Source organism: Cyphomyrmex costatus, unplaced genomic scaffold, assembly GCF_001594065.2.
Source record: "Cyphomyrmex costatus isolate MS0001 unplaced genomic scaffold, Ccosl1.0 scaffold2153, whole genome shotgun sequence".
NCBI lineage: Eukaryota > Metazoa > Arthropoda > Insecta > Hymenoptera > Formicidae > Cyphomyrmex > Cyphomyrmex costatus.
In genome coordinates this window covers 2,522-20,114 of record NW_017276207.1, presented here as the reverse complement: position 1 = coordinate 20,114, position 17,593 = coordinate 2,522, and the positions used below count along the sequence as shown (strand labels likewise).

General features: G+C 38.4%; 3 protein-coding genes across 3 annotated transcripts; all 3 read left to right on the top strand.

Moving 5' to 3' along the window:
• The first annotated feature begins 5,673 nt into the window (after positions 1-5,673).
• Positions 5,674-8,592, top strand: LOC108773621 (uncharacterized). The gene has a single exon (XM_018539486.1). It carries the CDS (start codon positions 5,674-5,676, stop codon positions 8,590-8,592), a length of 2,919 nt encoding a protein of 972 aa, XP_018394988.1.
• A 5,887-nt stretch (positions 8,593-14,479) lies between these two features.
• LOC108773620 (uncharacterized) lies at positions 14,480-14,908 on the top strand. The gene has a single exon (XM_018539485.1). It carries the CDS (start codon positions 14,480-14,482, stop codon positions 14,906-14,908), a length of 429 nt encoding a protein of 142 aa, XP_018394987.1.
• A 1,028-nt stretch (positions 14,909-15,936) lies between these two features.
• On the top strand, positions 15,937-17,371 carry LOC108773623 (putative nuclease HARBI1). Its single transcript, XM_018539487.1, has 3 exons — positions 15,937-16,165; positions 16,245-16,517; positions 17,003-17,371. The coding sequence occupies exons 1-3, from the start codon at positions 16,070-16,072 to the stop codon at positions 17,042-17,044; spliced, it is 411 nt and encodes a 136-aa protein (XP_018394989.1). The 5' UTR covers positions 15,937-16,069; the 3' UTR covers positions 17,045-17,371.
• Positions 17,372-17,593: the final 222 nt, after the last annotated feature.

Sequence of the window (17,593 nt, the reverse complement as noted above, 5' to 3'; positions counted from 1 at the left end):
CATTGCATCGAAGACATTTTGCAAATTGAAAAATCTAAGAAAATCGACCCCTAAAATGCAATCATCATTTATCTCAGCGACTAACATTGAAATCTCCAAAGTATAATTCGCAAGTCGAACTTTAACTTTATATTTAACTAAAACTTGTTCCTCCGTGGGATATCTAACATAACAATTACACACTTCCATCTTTTGTCTATCAAACTTCAGGAAGTTCTGATTAATAATAGAAATGTCGGAGTCCGTGTCAATTTTAAAAATACAAGGTTTATCATTAACCTCCCCATTGTAACAAAATTCTCTCAATTCCCGTTTAATCTTATCTCCTCTGAAAAAACATTGATTAGAACAAACATTTTTACACAAAGAAAATTGATTTTCAACACAAACATTATTTTCTTTATTAACAATTCCATTTAACCTGAAAGAATTAACATCAGCAATACGACATTGCCGATCAGTATCGCAAATATTTATCGGAATATCTAAATCTCCAGTCAAGCTCACCCCGCCAAGCTCAACTATTCCTTGTTTCCCATTTCCGTCCCCGCTTTGCCTGGACACTCAGATCGAAAATGCCCCTCTTTACCGCACTCCCAACATTCTCTCTTATTACCAAACTTTACTCCGTTTTTATTTTTTGAAAATTTTCCCTTCCCATCTTCCTTCTCTCTTTTCTCTTTATTATTTTCTCCCTCTTTACCATTTTCAGATTCTTTTCTTCTTTCTTTACTATTTTGAAAATCTTTCTTATGCCCAAAACTATTTTCTTGAATTATTCTAATGGTCTTTGCTCTTTCTATGGCAAACCTCAACGATGTAATCCCTTCCAACTGTATTGTTCTTTTTACGAAACCGTCAGTCAAGGCGGAAATAAATTGCGCACACGCAAATTTGTCACGCACTGCATCGGTAAGCTCCGGATAAACCAATCGTGCCAATCTTTCAATATCGGAACCGAGAGAAGCCGCGCTTTCTCCGAATTTTTGTTTTCTATTCGTAAATTGCGTGTAATACGCCTGCGCGGATTGCGCTTCACCGTAACGCAATTCTAACTTCGTTTTAAGCGCCACAAAATCTAGGTCTTCTAAATTTTGAATGCCCTCTAACACCGTACGCGCTTCTCCTCTCAAACACGAAATTAACACGACCGTTTTCGTCCTCTCGTCCCAATGATTCGCGCAAGCAATTAAATTAAATTGCGAAAGAAATTCTCGTAAAGGAACACTTCCGTTAAATATATCCGGTTTTAATTTTACACTCATGAAATGATTCGTGACACCCGCGACCAAAGGTGCAGAAAAATCACAACGGTTAGCCGCGTTTACATTTAAAGTTCCCGCGACGCTACTCGCGGTTTGCACCGTGGACGCGGCACGACCGGTTCCCCTCGCAGCACGAGCACTTTCATTTCGAGCGGACGGATCGCAATTAATAACATTATTAGAAGGACTTAGCTGTGTGTGTGTGTGTGTCGCAGAGATCCCGCGCAGCCTTTCCTGTAGCTGGAAAATCTCTGCATCACGTTGACGTATAGTCGCAGAAAATTCCTCCTGCCTCTGCTGTTGTTCTCGCCGCATAAGCTGGACTTCCTGCAGCACCGTTTGCAGAGCGGCAGCAATCGAGGAAGATCCCTCCGCCTCACTCGACGTCGCCGGAAGATCCTCCTCCGCAATGAGCCTCCTCTTACGTAGAGTAGGACGCAGCATATAAGGCATCGCGTCACACAGCACTCGCTCGACCCGGCCGTCTGGTCCACTCATAATACCGTTCGCACGGACGAGCCCCCAAAATGTTACGCCCGCACGACCGAAATCGCGAACGTGAGCAAGCCCGCGCTCCCGCGACGCGGAAATGAATACATACGAGAGATTGCGGAGAAACACAGAACACTCTCTTTATTGCGAACAGATTACAAAGCGATCAGAGAAAGACAGGAGCTGACGTTTCACGTCCGAACGAAACGAGCGTCAGTCCCAGACTTGGTGATAACCAAAAGACAGCGTTGTCAAGACAACGCGTTCTTCTTTTCGAAAGCGAAGGCGATCCACCGGGCGTCGGCACGGAACGGGCATAACAATATATATATGTATGGTATATATATGAAACAACCTAATTTCCGCGTGGATCAGCTCGTCGTAAATTTCGCTAGTCGCGAAAAAGGTTCGCACGGGAAGAGAGAATGCAGAATCAAATTTAGACTAGACACAGTATTTTACAAAAGACAGAAAGAAACGTTTATTGTGTGTAGTGTGTGTATTTATAAATGAGTGTGTGTACGTGTTCGTAAGTGACAAGCAGGTGTGTATTCGTGTGCCGGTGTAGATGTGTATGTTGTGTATATTGTCGAGACGGCAAGCAGACGAGACGGATACAAGACGTGTATAGAAAAACTACGAGGCGCGGACAAAGAAACTAAGATATTACGGACGGCACGAACAGAAAAACTATACGTGTGAATTACGGCGCGAGTACGGCGGAAAACGCGGGAGAATCTCCGAATTCCAAGACGGACGCGAGGCGCGATCGGCGGTATAACAATACGAATACGCGTACGCGAAGTATACGCCAGCGGCGGATGACGGTCGCGGCGCGGATAACGCGGTGGGCGTTCCCTCTATGCAATGAGGGACGCTTCGCAAAAATGTAGGATGCACAGGAACCTTACGACCGACTGCCAAGAACGCTTGGCGGAGGCGAAGAACACTTCACCCCCTTTTCTCGCCGGTGCGCAAAGTCTAGGATACTGGCGTACGGCTGTCAAGAACGCTTGACGGAGGCAAAGAACGCTTTACCCCCTTTTCGCGTCGTACGGCCAGCGGATCAGGAGTTTTGGTGATCGACTGTCAAGAACGCTTGACGGAGACCAAGAACACTTGACCCCCTTTTCGCGTCGGATCACCGGAGCTAGGATCGGAGCAGGATTCGTACTGGAGCGGCGGTTCGGATAGAAGAGAGCTCCCGGAGCAATAATTACGCGTTATATACTAATTATTGCTCCCGCTCGTTTAATTACGGTCTTTTCCGTTATCGCTTGGCGGTTGGCAATTCCTGCGGAGGGGATTGTCGATCGGCGATGTTCGGTCGCGTTCGGTCGGAGCGGCGGATAGCGCAAAGCGCAGATCGTTCGGCGATCTTTGGACGTGTTCGGTCGGAGCGGCGATAGCTACTGTCGACGGCGGTAATTCTAATATCGCGAAATATGAAATGTTTCTGGCAGCTGGTATCGTCGGAACGATGCATTGCGGAGTGCATCGTTACATATATTAGAAATACATAATAATAAAGAATATTCTCTATAATAATAATAAATATAAAATAGATATGAATGTAAGATTAGAATCATATGGAAGCACAATTGTTTAAATTAGTATTACTTGAATGGAAAAAAGTAAATAGTGTTCCAGATGTAAGGTTCATATTTCACAAAATCTAGAGTCCTTAGATATCAGAGAAGCGCAACCGATGTTCCGCGTCCTGATTAGCTGACTGTCAGCCAATCATGACATTCATTCAGTGGTATTAAAAATGGCTGACTAATAGACGATTGGTGGATTTTATATTTCGTCTGCAAACGACGCCATTTTTATTACTTTTCTTAGTAATTTTGCGATACTGACTTAAGCCGGTTGCGCTTCTCTGATATCTAGGACTCTATACAAAATTAAATCTAACTTATAAAATGACATATCTTTTTCTTTTGTTGAACTTGCTCCTGCAGGAATGTATACCTCACACGCGTCCCGATTGTACCGATTCTTACTCGAAATGCAGCTAGTTAGTTCTTGATTTGGCCAACTTCCGGACCTGATGGCTCTGAGATCTTGGATTCCAGTAATGGCTGCCGTTAGCAGTCCTGGGCTGCGTTCCAAAACTTTACTCGATTAACTCTATAGAACCCCGTTTAGTGGGGGGCAGAGTAAGTCGGAGTTAGCTACTATATTGGAATATTTTGGAACTGGTTAGAGTAACGTACATGTGGCGGCAAATGCAATTGTACTAAAGATAATTTATTCGTAAATTATTTATGTTGACATTCTTCGTGGTACTGTTTAATAAATTATGATCCAAGAATCTGTATAATTGCTTCTTTTAATTTCAGACAGGCCAGTTTCCCATCTTACAGTCAAATGAGAGAGGAATGCTCGATTTGGTCAGTTCTTGAACTCTAACCCAATTCTAACCCTCGGTGGAAACTTAGTCAATAAAATGGAAAAAGTTTTATTAATAAACACTGCGAGTAATGATGTATTAAAAACTGCTTTAGCTTTGGATTCAAGTAGCGAAAGCGAAAGTGAAACGGAAGAATTATTAAACATAATTATTCGTACGCAATTTTCTCGATTAAGAGGACGAACAAAAAAAGCTATCCGAATAGAAAATTACGTAAATAATGTAGTACCTAGGTTCACGGCACGACAATTCAAAGAACATTTTCGTATGACACCGAGAACTTTTTATTTATTGGAAAATAAACTTAGTCCGATGCTAATAAAACCTAATCATTTAGGTAGTAACATTATAAACATGGAAATGGCATTGTAAGAGTCAAACGAAAAGTAAATTAACAAACAATTAATACATATATTCTAAAATGAACTTATAAAATTTACATAAATGTAACGATTAAAAAACAGATGTTAATTACATTACTAGTTTCGACCACCAAATCTGGTCCTCTTCAGATGAAACACTTAACGTTGAAATGTACATAATTATGGAAAAACATCAATACATAAGAAACATCTGTTTTTTAATCGTTACATTTATGTAAATTTTATAAGTTCATTTTAGAATATATGTATTAATTGTTTGTTAATTTACTTTTCGTTTGACTCTTACAATGCCATTTCCATGTTTATAATGTTAAGAAATAATATTACTCTGTAATAGAAATAGAAAAACTGTTATATAATTACATTTTGAAATAATAGTTCGCATAATAAACTAATTTTGGAACTATTATTGTTGTATTAAAATATTAAGTTGGTAACGCTGCCACCCTCTATGAGCACACACAGCACTTTTTTAGTTTAGTTCCTTTCTACTATCTAGCATTGTATTATACGTTATGGTCGTTCTCAACTAAGTTTAAAGAAAAACGTGTATAACGGTTCGAAGAAATAAATATCGAATATTACAGTCCACTTCAAGAATTAATTATTTTAACAACCAATACGTGTTCAGCACACATTCTTTATCAAAAGAATACAACATTTGGTCCTTCGAGCCGGATGTAGAGGTAAAATTGGATATAAGCTCTAAGCTAAAAAAAAAAAGGGGGCAGACAGATCGTACAGCAGCAACGGAAGATAACAACCAAAAAGGTATCGTGAAAATCCATTGAGATAAAGAAACAAAGTTCTTCGCGTTCAGCAAATTGCGTGTCTGTAAAAGCGGCATTAAGATATCAGAGTAGTTGGACATTAGAGAGTGCAGCAAAATGTCCGAACAAACGGTAATGATCCAACAATAACGGCCGCAGCAAAGGCCGCCTTTGTCAAATCGCTGGTCACAAAACGGGCTCAAATAAAAGCACAAAGCACCAGATTTCGGGCTTATATAGATAACCTAAATGTTTCTAATACATCGGTAGCAGAACTTCGACAACGATTGCAAAAATTCTTCGAAACATGGGATAAGTTCAACGAAGTTCAGTCCGGAATAGAAGAAATGGATACGGATCCACAAGGCATGCTTTTACATGAACAAGAAAGAGCTAATTTCGAGAAAAAATATTTTGAAATTACAGCAGAGCTGGTAACGTTGATCGAACAAAAGGAATCAGTCATGCCATCGATACAGTCGAATTTTCGACACGTGAGAGAAGGAACGCCAGTTACGCAGGGAAGTATCGTTGCCAATGAATATTTAAAATTACCTAGAGTTGATTTACCTACGTTTTCAGGTAATCTAGAGGAATGGATGCTATTTCGTAACATGTTTAAATCCATGATTGATCAAAACGCTGCACTTCCAAAGGTGCAAAAAATGCAGTATCTTATTTCAGCATTGAAAGACGAAGCACGTGAAGTTATTAGTTCTTTAGAGGCTTCTGAAGAAAATTACATCGAAGCATGGGAAATGTTGCGAATGAGATATGATGATCCAGCGTTGATCATTCAGAAGCATATTCGAGCATTATTTGAGTTGCCTGCAATGGTAAAAGAGAGTCATTCGGCGTTACGTCAATTATTGGATAGCTCATTAAAGCATTTGAGAGCATTAAAAGCTTTAAAAAGACCGACTGAAGCGTGGGACGATTTAGTAGTGTACCTGTTGACGAGCAGGTTAGACCAAAAAACAAATCGAGCCTGGAAAACTACCATAAAACCAGGTGAGCTGCCCACCTTCGATCAGCTGATAAATTTTCTCAGTCAATATTGTAGAGCTTTGGAAGCTTCAGCGCGCACGCAGCGTACAGGATCAGCGAACACGAGTCAAATAAAAGGAACGGCATCGCATGTAGCGGCTTCGAAAATCGTATGCGCCTATTGCGGTAAAGCTGATCATGCCGTGTATAATTGCAGTGGATTTTTGAAATTAGAAGTAGACAAGAGGATAGAAGAGGTGAGATCACGCAAATTATGCCTAAATTGTTTGAAAGGCGGATCTCATCGAGCTAAGCAGTGTGGCTCGAGGCCATGCAAAATATGCAGCAAGCGTCACAATACGTTACTACATTTAGAACAAAAAACAAGTAAGACACCGGAAACAAAGACAGAAAACAGCGACAATTCAAAAAAAGAAAGTTTAGTAGCAATCAGCTCAAATCACGTAACTTTTCCTAAAGATAAATGTATATTGTTGGCGACAGCGACAGTAGACGTGATAGATGCTAACGGAAATAAGAAAGCTTGCAGAGCTTTATTAGATAGTGGATCCCAATCGTGTTTTATTACTAATAGTTTCGCGAAAGCCTTAAAATTAAAGCAATTTTCAACAAATATACCGATTTGCGGCTTAGGCGAGATGTACACACGAACTCACAAATACGTCAAAATAAGGATGCAATCGAAAACGAGTGGATATGAAGCAAAGTTAAATTGCTTCGTGATGGAGAGCATCACACAACCAAATTCAGTCAAGAACATCAATCCGAGTAAAATCAAGATTCCCAAGGGTATCAAACTAGCAGATCCGGAATTTTACAAGGCATCCAAGGTAGATTTTCTTATCGGAGCCGAAATCTTCTTTGATATAATGTGCATAGGAAGAATAAAGAAAACAGAGGATCAGCCATTATGGCAAAAAACATTATTAGGTTGGATCGTGGCTGGAAATCTCATTACGTCGAGCGAAAGACAAGAAAAAACAATATGCAATTTAAGTATCAATGAGCAAATCAACGCACAGCTCGCAAGGTTCTGGCAGATTGAGCATAATGAGCGTCAAAATACTCGATCTCCAGAAGAGCGCAAAGCAGAGGAGCATTTCATGCAAACTTATCAGCGAAATGAAGAAGGTCGATTTATTGTGTCCTTACCTACTAAAGAAGATTTACTTAAAGATTTAGGAAAGTCAAAGGACACAGCAATTCAACGATTCAAAGGTTTAGAAAAGAGATTAGCGAAAAACGAGCAATTAAGAAAGGAGTACACAGCATTTATACATGAATATCTGGAGTTACAGCACATGAGAGTGGTTCAAGAGGATGGTCATAAGGAAGATTCTCAGCAGTGTTACTATTTACCACATCATGGAGTGGTAAGGGAAGGAAGCAGCATCACCAGATTAAGAGTAGTCTTTGACGCATCGAGCAAAACATCTACCGGAGTATCGTTAAATGACGCTCTTATGATTGGCCCAGTCATACAGCAGGATCTATTCTCAATATTGCTTCGATTCAGAAGTCATGCTTATGCGGTAACTGCTGACATCGCCAAAATGTATAGGCAAGTACTAATAACAGAAAATCAAGTGGCACTGCAGCGGATCGTTTGGAGAGACACTCCGAACGAAGATATTAAAACTTATGAATTAATGACTTTAACATACGGCACGGCGCCGGCGTCCTTCTTGGCAACCAAGGTAATCCAAAGACTCGCGGAGTTGGAAGAAAATCAGTTTCCCCGTGGCGCATTAATCGCTGCACGAGACCTATATATGGATGATTTGATAACGGGAGCAGACTCTAAAGAAGAAGCATCAAAAATCAGCATACAGACAGCAGCACTGTTACGAAGAGGAGGATTTGTACTGCGCAAGTGGGCATCAAATGACAAAGAGATATTGAAAGGCGTTCCGGAAGCATCAGCTGACAATCTACTATTAGAATTGAATAAAGAAAGCACGACCAAAACATTAGGCATTAAATGGAATACTACAGATGACGTGTTCCAATATTCAATCGCTGTGGATTTGGAGATGTTGTGTACTAAAAGAGCCATGATCTCGAGCACCGCAAAAATATTCGATCCGCTCGGATTGGTGGCGCCAATTATTATAATAGCTAAAATCTTAATTCAGAAATTGTTGATGTGGATCAGAGGTGTAAAGAACATCAATATGCTTATTAAAAGAAGTTCTTCCTTTATTATGTGCAGCAAGAGTCACAACAAAAATTACAGTAAGGATTCTACCATGTTGTAGAGAGAAAGGGAATACATAACATACCAACATAATACTAAGGCCGTAGTGCCAACTGCGAACAATTAACCATTGAAATACAAACTGTAATAGAGGAAAACTCATTTTTAATATTTACTTTAACACTTCCCCTAAATTTTCAAAAAACAAAAATACGTAAATGACAATCTTTAGAAAACAGTTTAAACTTAGTAGAAAAAGAAAAAACAAACATTAAATATTAATCATTCCTAACATTCTACGTAATCTTTCAATTCGAACTCGTGGAACAGGTTTTGTCAAAATATCAGCTACTTGTTCTTCACTAGGTATATATTCAATCTTTAACTGCTGTTCCTGAACTCGTTCGCGTACATAATGAAAGCGCACATCTATATGCTTAGAGCGCTTGTGGAAACCTGGATTCTTCATTAATTTGATAGCACTAGCATTATCCACACGAAGTATGGGTACAGTCATCAATGGTGCAATTTCATTGTATAGTTGATTTAACCAGACTGCATCTTTTGCAGCTTCTGATGCAGCAATGTATTCAGCTTCAGTCGTAGAAAGAGAGACACTCTTTTGACGTCTACTGGCCCAGATGATAGCACCACCACTGTACTTACAGACCAGTCCGCTAACTGAACGACGTGTATGCTGATCATTTGCGTAATCTGCGTCACTGAAGATTTCTAACTCACCACCCTTAGTAGTTACATCATAGTAGATACCTAATGTTAGTGAGCCCTTAATATATCTCATGATCCGTTTGACCATCATCCAATGCTTTTCTTCTGGTTTTTCAAGAAATTGCGATACATAATTTACTGCGTAAGTAATATCAGGTCGGGTACACACAGCCAAATACATTAAGGATCCCACAGCTTCACGATAAGGAGCAACAGTGTTCTTTACACTAATTTCTTCCCCTGCTTGATGACTCGTATCCATGGGAGTCGACGTGGAATTAGCCTCTTCCATATTAAATCTTCTTAATATTGCTTCAGCGTATGTCTTCTGAGAAATGAAAATTGAGCCATTCTCAAGACGATTGATTAATATATTTAGAAAACATCCAACCGGTTCAGCAGTAATTTTAAATTGCTCTTTTAATTCATTCAGAAATTCCTCAATATGAGACCTTTTTGTAGCAACAACGAGACCGTCATCAACATATAGTACTACTATTAGTTTTTCATTACCAATTATACGATAAAACAAGCATGGATCTGCTGAGCTCTCATGCAATCCAAAGTTAGTTGATACATCTTTGAATCGCTTGTTCCAGCACCTGGGAGATTGCTTAAGTCCATACAGACTTTTATGAAGTTTACAAACACGAGTAGTACCATCTTCATAGCCTTCAGGCTGATCCATGAAAATATCTTCTGTAATAACTCCGTTTAAAAAAGCAGTTTTGACATCAAACTGTGCCATTTCAAGCCGTTCATTTGCTGCAATGCTTAAAACTGTTCGAATCGTATCGAATCTGGCCACAGGACTGAATGTTTCATCATAATCAACGCCTTTGCGCTGACTAAAACCTCGAGCCACTAAACGGGCTCTGTAACGATTTATCTTTCCCTCAGCATTGCGTTTAATGCGATACACCCAGCGATTAGAGATGGATTTACAGTTAGTTGGTAACTCAACTAGGGACCAAGCTGAATTTTCCTTCAATGATGCTAACTCGTCTTCCATCGCTGCTTTCCAATGACGGTACTCTTCAGATTTGACTGCCTCGTCGTAACTTAGAGGTTCATTTACTTCGACTAGCATGATTTCAATTAAGCGTTTCGGTTGATTTAATTTATTCCGATCTCGTAGCTCACGTTTTGGAGTCTCTTCTATTAAATTGTCCTCTGTATTTAATGATGGGTTATTTAGAGAATTACATGATGAAGTATCCGGTAAATTTTCCAGTTCTGCCATATTCCTTTCGGTAAGTTCCTTTGACTCATTAGTTTCTGATTCATTGTTTGTCTCGACAGGAAACAGTGCCAGTAGTTTATCAGCTGTCTCTGGTTCAAATATTACATCTCTGCTTCGTATAACTTTATTCTTGGATTTTAAATAGATACGGAAACCATCTATATTATCTGAGTAACCAACAAAAATTCCGTGTTGTCCCTTTGCATCCCATTTCTTCCGTTCAGCTTTGGGCACATGTACAAAACATCTGGTACCAAAAATGTGCAATTTACTCAGATGAACCCTTTTTCCAGTAAACAACTCATACGGTGTTTTTCCATCGACACTACTAGGTCCAGTTCGATTGAGCGTATAGATGGCAGAATTAACAGCTTCCGCCCATAAGAACTTAGGCAAGCTCTTAGCTAGAAGCATTGTACGAGCAGTATCCACTACCGTTCTATTTGTACGTTCAGCACAACCATTTTGTTGTGGGGTATGTGGATTCGAGACAACAAAGTTTACACCATTCGAAGACAGAAGATTTCGTACCTTACTATTATTGAACTCCATACCTCCATCACACAAAAAAATCTTCATGGGTCGTCCAAAATTGGTTTTCATAATTTGTAATACTTCTGCGATTTTATCAGCTGTCTCTGATTTTTCTTTAAGAAAATAGACGATGCGTAGTCTTGAGTAATCACATGTAAAGCACACAAAGTACTTTGCTCCACCTAACGATGAGCATTCCATGGGGCCGCAGAGATCTGCATGAATAATCTCACCTGGTTCGGTTGCTCTTTGTTGACGTTCCTTAAAACTATTGCGATGTTGCTTCCCCTCAGCACAAGCTCCACAAAACTGGCTATCGTCCGCATAATGAATGTCATGCTTTTCCAAAATCTTCTTCACATGACGTACATTTTGATGTCCGAGTCGCTCATGCCAAATCTGTAATGAATCTTTTGATGATAGATTTACTTCCTTGATAGCTAATGATTCAGGTATCTTTACGCGAATTTCCATTTTAAATAACTGGCCAACTCGAACACCTCGCGCTTTAACAGTACCATTCTTTGTAAATTCACATCTATTTTTAGATGAATTGAATGACATACCTTTGTCAAGAACAGATGTGACAGAAAACAGATTTCTACGAGCAGTCGGTACATACAAAACATTCTCCATACGACAAGATAACCATTTTCCATTGATCGAGGCTTCAAACTTAACAATTCCTTTACCGAGTGCATCCATTGTTGATTTGTTACCGATATGAATTTTAACAGGCGCTTTAAAAGGTTCAAATGACGAAAACCACTCACCATGATGTGTTACATGATCCGTCGCCCCAGAATCAACAATCCAGGAATTACCGTCAAGTTCAGTATTCAATACCTCACTTACAAATGCCTCGTCGTCATCCTTGCGTTTTTCCTTTTTGCTCAAGCAGTCCTTACGAAAGTGGCCTGTTCCACCACATTTATAACATCTATATTTCGTAGATTTTTCTTTATCCTTTCCGATTGCAGATTCAGCAGGTTTCTTCGACTGATTATCCTTACCACCATGCGTGTTGCCGCGCCTTTTTCCTTGAGACTTGGTTTTACTAGCCATTAACGCAACCATTTCTTCTTGTTTTTCCGCTCGTTGTTGACGTCGTTTCTCATCAGATGTCAACACTCCTGTCAAGTTTGTAAGCGTCTGCTGATTTTCCGGTCTTGCCCACCACGCTTGCCGAAGGCTCTCATAATCATCTGGCAGAGAGTCTAATAACTTAACCATTACTGACGATTCATCTGGCCTTACATTTAGTTGTTGCATGCGCAAAATCAAACCTTCAAATTTTGCAATATGCGTTACCATATCATCCGTCTGACTCTTACTAAAGCTAAAGAATTCTGCTTGAACTGTATGAGCAGCTTGCTTAGTTTGTTGCTCGAAGACTGCATGCAGCTTGAGCCACATATCTCTTGCACACTCACACATAACTATGAGTGAGGTCACTTTAGTTTCCAGAGTCTTGACAATAATCTGACTTGCTGCACGATCCACTTTATCCCAGATTTTTAGGTTAGATTGATATACTGCTTGCTGTTCTGCAATAGCAACAGCTTCCGGCGGTGTCGGTTTCTCAATTTCACCGATACATACCTCATAGGCACCTTCAGTTCCCCGTAACATATTCTTTACCGTGAATTTCCAGGTATTCCAATTCTCAGCACCTCGTAGCTTTTCAATTCCGTGAAATTCCATCTTTTCTGTGTAAGTTTCCAGCAAGTAACCTCTTCGAAATACCACAACGATTTCTTTTGCATATATTACACACAAGACGTTTATTTATATAACTAACCACGCTCTGCTACCATGTTGATGTGGATCAGAGGTGTAAAGAACATCAATATGCTTATTAAAAGAAGTTCTTCCTTTATTATGTGCAGCAAGAGTCACAACAAAAATTACAGTAAGGATTCTACCATGTTGTAGAGAGAAAGGGAATACATAACATACCAACATAATACTAAGGCCGTAGTGCCAACTGCGAACAATTAACCATTGAAATACAAACTGTAATAGAGGAAAACTCATTTTTAATATTTACTTTAACAGAAATTATGGAAGTTGTAAGTAGATTGGGATGAATCTTTACCAATGGATATTACAACAGAATGGTCGAGTTACATTATAAAATTACAAGATTTAAATGGATTTCGTGTACAACGCAAGATCATCGGAAAAAATCCACAAACGGAAATCGAGCTTCACGGCTTCTGTGATGCGAGCGAACGTGCTTACGGTGCTTGTCTCTATATTCGTACAAAGGAAGGAGACAATCATTATCAAACTCAGTTGGTATGTGCAAAGTCAAGAGTTGCTCCCCTAAAAATAATATCAATACCGAAGTTAGAGTTATGCGGAGCACAATTGCTAGCACAATTAATAGCGAAGGTCAAAAACGCATTAACAATAAAGTTCAACAAAATATATTTTGGACAGATTCATCAATAGTACTACATTGGATTAAATCCACAGACAAGAAGTTACCAGTGTTTGTCGCTCACAGAATAGGAGAAATACAAGAGCTCACTGCAGTAGAAGATTGGGGCCACGTGGGAACGAAGGAGAACCCGGCGGATCTGATGTCGCGCGGATGCATGCCCAGAGAGCTGCAGAATTCTCAACTATGGTGGGAAGGTCCTATTTGGCTTCGTGAAAATACCTTGAAAGACCTCGCAACAGAGTTAGAAGCGGAGTTCAACGAACCTACTACAGATCAAAATACGAAAGCGCTACTGACAATAAGTGAACATCGAGAAATTAGTTTGTTGGATAGATTCTCCAGTTTAAATAAACTTATTCGAGTCGTGGCAAGGTGCGTGCGATTCAAGCACTTTTGCAAAAGAGAATATCCAAAAGAGCCTCAGGAACCCCTAGCATTAGAAGAATTAGAATATGCCAAGAAATGTATCATTAAGATGGTGCAAAAAACGGCGTTTGAAAAGGAGCTAAACGCGCTACTGAAGGGTGAAACAATTCCAAGAAACAGCAGTTTGAAACATCTCAATCCATTTGTAGATGATAACGGAGTGTTGCGCGTTGGAGGAAGATTGAAACATTCACAGCTAGAATACAATTCTAAACATCCAATCTTATTACCCCAAGGATCTAAATTAAGCGAGATGGTCATCGAACACGAACATCGGAGAAATCTTCATGCGGGAGTCGATGCAACCTTGGCCGCAGTCCGGCAATTGTATTGGCCAATCAGGGCGCGCGGCACTGTAAAGAAATTAATTCATAAATGCATTGTTTGCTACAGGTCAAAACCTCGTTCATCTCAGCAGATAATGGCCGACCTACCAGCCAGTAGAGTCGTACCATCAAGGCCATTTATGAGTGTTGGATTGGACTTCTGTGGACCTATATATATATACGTGAAAGCAAGCGAAAAAATGCCAAACGCAATAAGGCTTATGTCGCAGTGTTTATCTGTATGACCACAAAGGCAGCGCACTTGGAAGTGGTATCTGAATTAACAACGAACGCATTTTTAGGAGCATTAAAAAGATTGATCAGTCGTAGAGGCAAACCAACTGACATTTTCTCAGACAACGGGACTAATTTCGTAGGCGCCAATCGAGAATTGGAAGAGCTGAGACAAATGTTCAAGCAGCAAGAGTGCAAACGCAAAATCATAGATGAGACTTCAGCAATTGGTATCTCTTGGCATTTCATTCCACCTCGTGCTCCACATTTTGGCGGGCTGTGGGAGTCTGCAGTCAAATCATTCAAAAGGCATTTTTACAAAGTCTCTCGAGAAGCAGCGATGACCTTCGAAGAAGCTTCAACGTTGACAGCACAGATAGAAGCCATATTGAACTCCAGACCGCTCACAGCTATATCAGAAGACCCAACGATTTGAGATATTTGTCACCAGGACATTTTTTAATAGGAAGCAGTTTAGTATCATACCCGGAGCCAAATATAATGGACATAAAAATAAACAGGCTATCTAGGTGGCAGTTTCTGGAACGAATCAGGCAGCACTTTTGGAAACGCTGGTCCACAGAGTATCTAGGAAGCTTACAGAGGCGTAGCAAATGGCAGAAAAGCGCAGGACCTCAGTTAGAAGTGGGCCAATTAGTTCTCTGCAAGGAAGATGGTATCCCACCATTGAAATGGGTATTGGGACGTGTAGAAGAAATATATCCCGGTGACGACAAAATAACAAGAGCTGCTCTTATTCGAACGGCAACCGGGAAGTACAAAAGACCAGCAGTTAAACTTTATATTTTACCGTTAGACAATGATTCCAATGTTAATAAGAGTTCATGATTTAAGATTGTCATCATATTTAAAAAAAAAAAATTTGTGTAAGCATTACTTTTACATTTTAATTTGCTTTGGTTAATTGTAAAGTTGACGACTACAAGTTGTCAAGGCGCGCGGCATATATTGTATTAAAATATTAAGTTGGTAACGCTGCCGCCGTCTATGAGCACACACAGCACTTTTAGTTTAGTTCCTTTCTACTATCTAGCATTGTATTATACGTTATGGTCGCTCTCAACTAAGTTTAAAGAAAAACGTGTATAACGGTTCAAAGAAATAAATATCGAATATTACAGTCCACTTCAAGAATTAATTATTTTAACAACCAATACGTGTTCAGCACACATTCTTTATCAAAAGAATACAACAATTATCTCAAAATTATCCATTTTGAAATCATCTATTATTCCCAATTAACTCATATTGTTTATTTTCAAACAATAATTAGTTTTTATATAGCTTAATTCTTTTTTATATACCTTCTTATATTTTGATAATTACTCACTCAGCAAAGTAAAAAATCATTTTAAATTAAATTTTCTATTTTTATTATTATATATCTCTCTCTCTTATATATATTTGTTTTCTATTATCTATGGTTAATAACTTTGTATGGAATTTTTATTGTCATAGATCTGTTGGACTCAAATTCGATTTGGCTAAATCGTCACTAAATCACTGCGTACGACGTGTTATTCAGGCCTTTTGTAATATTTCAAACGATATTATCAAATGGCCATCTGTGAATCGTATGAATACTGTAACAGAGAAGTTCAAACAAATAGCGGGTCTTGATAATGTTCTTGGTGCTATTGATGATTCATATATTGAAATTCCAGCACCATCTGTAATATTTATAGTTTTGCTTTTTTAAATATGTTATTATATTTAAATTTTATTAATAGAAATTTATGTTTATTTTTCAGATAGATGCTCATTGTTACCTGACAAGAAAGTGTAGATATGCCATTATACTTCAAGCTGTATGTGATGCAGATATGCTTTTCATTGATTGTTATGCCGGATATCCTGGTTCTGTGGGGGATCTTAGAGTTTTCCGCAATTCTGATCTTTGGAATTGTGTCAACAGAAATCCTCAGTCTTTTTTCCCTAATCAAGAATTCATAATAGGAGACAAAGCATATCCTGTACTTGGATGGTGTTTGACCGCTTATAAGGATAATGGTCATTTGACAGAGGTACTTTACAATATATTTAAAAAAATAAACATTACAGTATTTTAACTTTACAAATAAGATCATGTCATCTTTTGATCAAAGCAGGATTTTAAATACTAAAGCCTACGGCACACGGTGCTTTTTTTTCCTACTGGATTGCTAGCTGGATTAGAATCTTGCCACCGTATTGACTGCGGTGCTGAAAGTGTCAGTATCGCGGCCAATCCGATGGCAAGAATCTGATCTAGCTAGCAATCCAGCAGGAAAACAAGCACCGTGTGCCGCTGGCTTAAATTAATATTCATAGAATAATATAAATATTAATTTGGCATTTAAGATCTTACTTTGATAGAAAGACAGCATGATCTTTTTATTTAAAACTATTCTGTTTTATTAATACTATTTTATTTCACTTAAATTTTAATTTTATTTGATAATTATGTCAGTAATGTTGCATTACTAGTCTTTTATATATACTTATTTTTGTAAACTTTTGTATGTTACAGGTCGAGAACAATTTTAATTTTATTTTATCACAGACTAGATAAATAATAGAACGCGCTTTTGCTTTACTAAAAGGACGCTTTAGACGTTTAAAATATTTAGATATGTCCAAGATAGATTTGATACCTGCAACAATTTTAGCCTGTTGTGTTCTTCATACATATGTTTAGGTGATTATACTGATGATGAAGTTGAGAATTATATAATAGAAAACGAACAAAATAGAGAAGATAATCCAGAATGTGCACAAGTTGAAAATGATAATAATAATGATGATGATGAAGGTATAGCCAAGCGTAATTATCTTGCAACAATTCTATTTCCAAGAAGATAAATTACTACATGTAATTATATATTATATATATAGAAATGGAACATAACAAAATTTTATTATATTAATAAAAATACCTTACGTGAAAAATATACATATTGTATTAAATATACCTTAAATGAAAAAAAATATACGTATTATATTAAATAAATCTTTTAAATACTATCTATATGTAAATATATTACGAATATAGCATATGTATATATATATAGCATTGTATTATTAGTAAAAAAAAAGCTTTGTACCATTATTTTAACATAAC

Bases quoted from the DNA above. Each gene is read 5' to 3' on its own strand.
- LOC108773621 (XM_018539486.1), top strand. From the start codon at position 5,674: ATGGATACGGATCCACAAGGCATGCTTTTACATGAACAAGAAAGAGCT.
- LOC108773620 (XM_018539485.1), top strand. From the start codon at position 14,480: ATGACCACAAAGGCAGCGCACTTGGAAGTGGTATCTGAATTAACAACG.
- LOC108773623 (XM_018539487.1), top strand. From the start codon at position 16,070: ATGAATACTGTAACAGAGAAGTTCAAACAAATAGCGGGTCTTGATAAT. The intron at 16,166-16,244 runs GTAATATTTATA...TTTATTTTTCAG, and splicing joins TTGAAATTCCAGCACCATCT to ATAGATGCTCATTGTTACCT. The intron at 16,518-17,002 runs GTACTTTACAAT...TGTATGTTACAG, and splicing joins ATAATGGTCATTTGACAGAG to GTCGAGAACAATTTTAATTT.